The sequence below is a fragment of the Silene latifolia genome, chromosome 5, assembly GCF_048544455.1.
Source record: "Silene latifolia isolate original U9 population chromosome 5, ASM4854445v1, whole genome shotgun sequence".
Classification (NCBI taxonomy): domain Eukaryota; kingdom Viridiplantae; phylum Streptophyta; class Magnoliopsida; order Caryophyllales; family Caryophyllaceae; genus Silene; species Silene latifolia.
In genome coordinates, this window is record NC_133530.1 from 65,704,219 (window position 1) to 65,710,218 (window position 6,000).

At 38.9% G+C, this 6,000-nt stretch overlaps 1 protein-coding gene across 1 annotated transcript; it reads right to left on the minus strand.

The window, feature by feature from the left end:
- Window positions 1-2,119: 2,119 nt before the first annotated feature.
- On the minus strand, window positions 2,120-3,233 carry LOC141655453 (uncharacterized). The gene is made up of 2 exons (XM_074462533.1): window positions 3,107-3,233; window positions 2,120-3,018 (listed from the first exon to the last, which is right to left on the minus strand). The coding sequence occupies exons 1-2, from the start codon at window positions 3,231-3,233 to the stop codon at window positions 2,120-2,122; spliced, it is 1,026 nt and encodes a 341-aa protein (XP_074318634.1).
- Window positions 3,234-6,000: the final 2,767 nt, after the last annotated feature.

Below are 6,000 nucleotides of genomic sequence, written 5' to 3' on the forward strand. Positions count from 1 at the left end.
CAAAAATCAAATACCACAAGAAATTGGGGGGAAAACAAATCAAAAAGCAAACTACAAATGTGAAACTCATACACCTTGAATCCCTTTTATCCATTGATGTTATTTGTTGTATGGGGGAAAAGGGACGATCCTTCTTCTTGTCTAGGCAAGAGGGGGAATTCCGCGATCCTTCAGTGTTTCTAACACCATAGGGAGCCTACTCTTGACAAAAGCATTTAACGATTGAGGACAAAAACACCCTAGTTTAACACAACTTGGAGGTGATTTGTTGGTATCCTTTTAGACTTAGTAGTTTGGAGAAACAATATCTATGATGGAGTGTGTACCCTTAAATTGCTTTCCTTGTAGATGATTTCCTCCACTTAGATGAGGAAAGTGGCTATTCTTTTGTAGATGCATCAATTACTTGTTTTGTGTGCTTAATACTTGGATGTGTCGCCATTTTGGCAAGCCCCGCCTTGCCCTGCAAGAAGGCATCTTGCCTCATAGATGTCTTATTGTGAGTTGAAGGGGCGGAGTGAGACCCGCTAATTGTCTCACATCGGTTATATTATTAGGATAGTTTAAATAAAGGTCTAGTTCTAGTCACCCCTTTACTTGGGACGAGTAAAGGTTTGGTTTGGGGATGTTTGATGTGACACTTAATTGCGCATATTTAGTCCCCTAATTGAACCTATTTTGCATACTAATATAGCATTTTATGACCATTTTATCCGTTAATTCCTTCCTATTTTGCTTTCCTATTGCATTTTATTTGTCTTATATAAAAGAAGATAATGAGGCAGAATTCCCATCTCCCGTGCATATTCAGAATCTTGTTGACAATCTTGGATGGACAAGTATGAATAGGAGGCAAGAATGATGACCAAGGATGTAGGAATAAAGAGTATATAGAAGGATCATAGGCTTAAAAGCAGGGATGACGAGAAGGAAGCCATTACAAGAAGAAATTGCTCGGAACCAAACCAAGAGTTGCTTGTTTGGCTCTGAAAATATGCTATAGGAAACGGCATTGAAAAATCAAGTGGTCTAGGCTTTTGAATCACTCCAATAGGAGTCCGGATGAGGAAATGACATCCGTTTTACAGTCCGAGCTCAAATAGACAAGTTGTCCCAGGATCCACGTGTCCCGAACTCAATCCGGGCGTCCCTGACTCAGGCCGGGTGTCCCGGACTCAAGACGAGCATCCCTTACCCAGGCCGGGCATCCCGGACTCAGGACAAGCGGATTATTAGGCAGTCAAGAATGGAGAAGAACCCTGTCCCAGGATGTGAGCGTCCCGAGCTCAGGACGAGCGTCCCAGACCAGGATCCGGGCGTCCCGATGCCCAGTCCGAGCGGATCCCCTCACAGGACAAGCCGTACTTCAAGCTAATCCGTACGGATTTCCTTGGGAGTTGCTACATGATCCGCGCATTTCCCTAGAGACTTGCAAAGCTCTATTCAACACTTAAGCATTGTTATTTACTAATCTACCCTTGCTTAACCTAATGATGTACCACTATATATACTCCATTGTATTACCTAGCTAAGAACTAAGTTCCCTTAGATTAAACCAATTCTCTCTTAGATAAAAAGCTTCTTTAGATTAGATTAAGCTTTTATTAGGAGTATATTAGAATAGATTAATCTCAATCATTCCACAAAATTACACATTAATCTTTCCTTAATTATTGTTCAAGTTTATTATTGGGTAATTGAAGATTATTGGGTTATTATTGGAGAATCTACAACTCTTCATCAATCAATCAAGTTTTCTTCTATTATACTTTCCTTTCCAATTGTTCATCTTAAGTTTGGTATAATCTCTCTAATCTTTACTCCTTATTGTTTATTTCCTCACTCTTTAATCATGTTTATAGTTGTTGTAATGATTGACACCATTAATAACATATCTTCTATGATAATAAGTGAGTAGTTACTTAACTAGGATTAGTGGGAAATTAGGGGAAACAAACATGGGGATTGATGTATACTTAATCTAATATGTTTTCATAATTTTTTTTTTTTTGGTGAAATGTGAGAAGTATATTAATAAAACCGAAGTAATTACAAGACAATATAAACCGAGACACAACAAAAAGGTAGACTAAAGCCCAAGGCCCTAGGCTTTTACAACCTATCTAACCATCAGCCTGTCCATCCATTTCTCATCCTTACCAACAACAGGAAACAATATCTTCCCCTTTATCCGACTCCAACATTCCTCCTTTATCTTCTTCAACACAATTTCAGGTGAATCCATCACCTGATTAACTCGCACACTGTTCCTCTGATGGCACACTTGATAGTAACAAGCATTAAGGATCATCGCTATCATTTTTCTTTTCAAAGTCGATCCCTTTTTTCTTGAGCACCTCAACATCGCATTTTGGAAAGGGATTTTAGATTCACACCATGTTTCAACTTTCCTGATTATTTGCCTACTATAAGGGCAATCGAAGAAGAGATGGTCTACGGTTTCTGGGTAGAGATCACATAGTAAGCATTTATCGTCCTGGCAGCATCCAATCTTGAACAATTTATCCTTGACATTCATGCCCTTATTCATGGCCATCCATGTGATAAGGGAGTGTTTGGGGATATTCATTTGATTCCAAACCTGATTATACCACGGTTTTTTGGTATCTTTCGCTCGGAGCCATTCGTACCCGCTTCGAATAGTATACCCTTTTTCATGATGTTGCCACTGACCATTTATATAACCAGTACTCATTATATCTTTGACCTTGCAAATGTTTTTCCAGGTCCAGCTCACATCCTGAGGAGGCTTGTAGCTGTTCCAATCAGAGCCCTCGAGGTAAACCTGATGAACCCATCTTACCCAAAGTCGATCAGCTTTGCTATATATCCAATATGCTAGTTTTGCCACTGTTGCTATGTTCCAGATGTCTGCCTTTTTAATCCCCAGTCCCCCCCTCTTGTTTTGGGAGCGTAACAGTACTCCAGGCAACAAGAGGGACACGATGAAATTCAGAGCTTCCATCCCACAAATAGTTATGACAAATGGCTTCAATTCTGTGGATAATATATTTGGGGATGATGAAAATTGAGGCCCAGTATGAGTAAAGGGTGTTAAGTATTGAATTAATGAGAGTAAGCCTACCTGCATAAGATAACTTCCTAGCCCCTAAATTTCGAATTTTTGAGACCATCTTCTCAATGCGAATACTGCATTCCTGTTTAGTTAATCTGGTAGGTTGAACTGGTACACCAAGATATCTAAAAGGCATGATTCCCTAAACAAATCCAGTTACCTGGATAATATCATTCTTGATACTTGCATCCATTCCATTGAAATATACCTCAGATTTAGTATTATTCATACTTAGTCCAGAGGCATTAGAAAAAATAGAGAAAGCTCTCATGATAAGCAAGATTGACTGTGCATTTCCCTTACAAAACATCAGGAGGTCATCTGCAAACATTAAGTGTGATAGTTTGATAGACTTGCAGAGTGGGTGGTACTGGAAAGGCCATATATCAGTAGCATATTCAATAGTTCTAGTCAAGTATTCCATGCATATAGTGAATATCAAGGGAGATATGGGGTCCCCTTGCCTCAAACCTCTCCTTCCTTTAAAATACCCAAAAGTATTGCCATTCAAATTCAAGGAGAAAGATACTGTCTTTATGCAAACCATTACCTTATTGATATATTGATCTGGGAATTCTAGTCCATTAAGCATCTGTTCCACAAAATCCCATTCCACTGAATCATAGGCTTTTTGTAAATCAACTTTAAACATACATCTGGGGGAAACAGACCTTCTATTATACAGCTTGACAATGTCTTGGCAAATCAGGATGTTTTCAAGAATGGATCTCCCTTTTATGAAAGCTCCTTGATTATCACTTATAATGTCTGGCAAAATCTTGGAGAGCCCGTTACATAACACCTTGGAAATGACTTTATATATCATATTACAGCATGCTATTGGCCTGAACTGTTTCACTGAAGTTGGCCTCTCACACTTGGGTATAAGAGTAATGTTTGTAGCATTAATTTGAGTAAGAAGGTTCCCTGAGACAAAAAAATCTTTAACTGCTTCACAAACCTCATTCCCAACTATCTCCCAAGCATCCTTGTAGAACCCACTAGTGTAGCCATTAGGTCCAGGAGATTTGTCATTTGGAGTTTCAAAAATGATTTTTTTGATCTCCTCATCAGTGACACTAGTAGATAAGATATCTCTATGTGCAGGGGTGCAGACTTTACCTCTTTTTATAATATGCATATTAACTTTTTGAGTTGCCTTCTGACTTCCCAGTAAATTTTGATAGAACTCTAGAAAAGCCTCTTGAATCCCTTGACTATCTGTGCAACGGAGTCCATTCTGATTCTCAATTTGGATGACTTTATTACTGATGCATCTCTTCTTGATGGATCCATGAAAATATCTTGTGTTGCTGTCACCAGCCTCTAACCAAGCAATTTTTGCTTTTTGAGCTAAGAAACTGTTTGTGGCTTCAATAAGAGTTTTCAATGAATCTAAGGCCTCCTTCTCTTTAGCTAGGAGCTGGGTGTCCATGCTGTTGTCAATCAGTTGCATCTGAATATGCTGTAAATACTGAGCAGCAATTTCAGTATTATTTTCAATATCTGAATAGCATTCTTTGTTTAACTTTTTGAGTTCGGGCTTCATAGCTTTCAACTTTTTGACCAAGCAAAACATCTTTGTTCCAATGTATGACTTGTTCCATTCATCAGAAACTATTTTGAGAAAATGGGGAGACTTTCCCCACATGTTAAAGTATTTGAAACCTGCTCTTCTTTGACTTACAATCTGTGTGTTAGTCACAACACAAGGAGTATGGTCAAATAGCCCTTCAGGATAAAAATTAGCTGCCATCTCAGGAAAATTATCTATCCATTCCTAATTTATGAGAAATCTATCAATTCGGCTGTAAACTCTTGCACTTGGTTCTCGTTTGTTATTCCAGGTAAACAAAGCACCTGTAGCAGGAATATCAGTCATCCCACACATCCCAAGGCATTTGTTAAAATCATCCATATCAGATTGCTTTGGCATACCCCCTAGTCTTTCCTTGGGAGACCTGACAATATTAAAGTCCCCTGCTAAGGCCCAAGGTCCATGACAATGCTTTGCCAACTTAATCAGGTTATCCCAAAGATCTTCTCTATCTTTACCTTCATTCATAGCATAAATCATTGTAACAAAGAAATGCTTCTGATTAACCTTACAGATGACTTTGGCATGAATGAACTGAGCATGATATTGGAGAATAGAAACATCAAAGAGACTAGGTTGCCATAAGATCCACACCCTGCCCCCTTTATGATACCTACTATTAGTGGATACACACCATCCATTTAGCATAGCAGCTGCTATATTCCCTATATTATTGCCATTTATTTTAGTTTCTAATAGGCTAAAGAGGCCCACATCCTTATTGTGAAGAAACCACTTTACATATTTTTGTTTATCTACATTATTGAGACCTCTCACATTCCAAAACCCTATGTTATTCATTAATAACTGGGGGGGAGGCTGGTCACCATTTGGGTCAACACCTTCCTTTGGGAGGGCAGAGCCATCCAAAGCTTCTAGGAAGGTTTTGTTCCCTATAACTGAACTACTTTTTTTAGCTCCTTGTTTATTCATTCTCATGATTTGCTGGACAGGTGTCTCCATAGGTCCTGACAAAGCATTAGTTGCCAGTGGCGTTATATCTGTGGGAATTGCATTAAGGTGATCTCTCTCGTGCATGCTGTTTACCTGATTATCTTGTATCTGCTTATTTTGGACAAGTAAAGGTTTCCATACTTTCTTGGCCTGTGGCTGGACTGATTTCTTGACATGTCTTCTACACTGTAAGCTTTCATGCCCAAGTCCTTTACATCTAGAGCATAGCGAAGGCTTCCATTCATACTCTACATTAATACAGACCACTTTTCATGCCTCATCAAGAAACTTTATCTTGTCAGGGAATTTTTGTCCAATACTTAGTTCAACCATTACTCGCGCAAAACCCAAT

Bases quoted from the DNA above. Each gene is read 5' to 3' on its own strand.
- LOC141655453 (XM_074462533.1), bottom strand. From the start codon at position 3,233: ATGCCTTTTAGATATCTTGGTGTACCAGTTCAACCTACCAGATTAACT. The intron at 3,019-3,106 runs GTAGGCTTACTC...TATTATCCACAG, and splicing joins TAGGAAGTTATCTTATGCAG to AATTGAAGCCATTTGTCATA.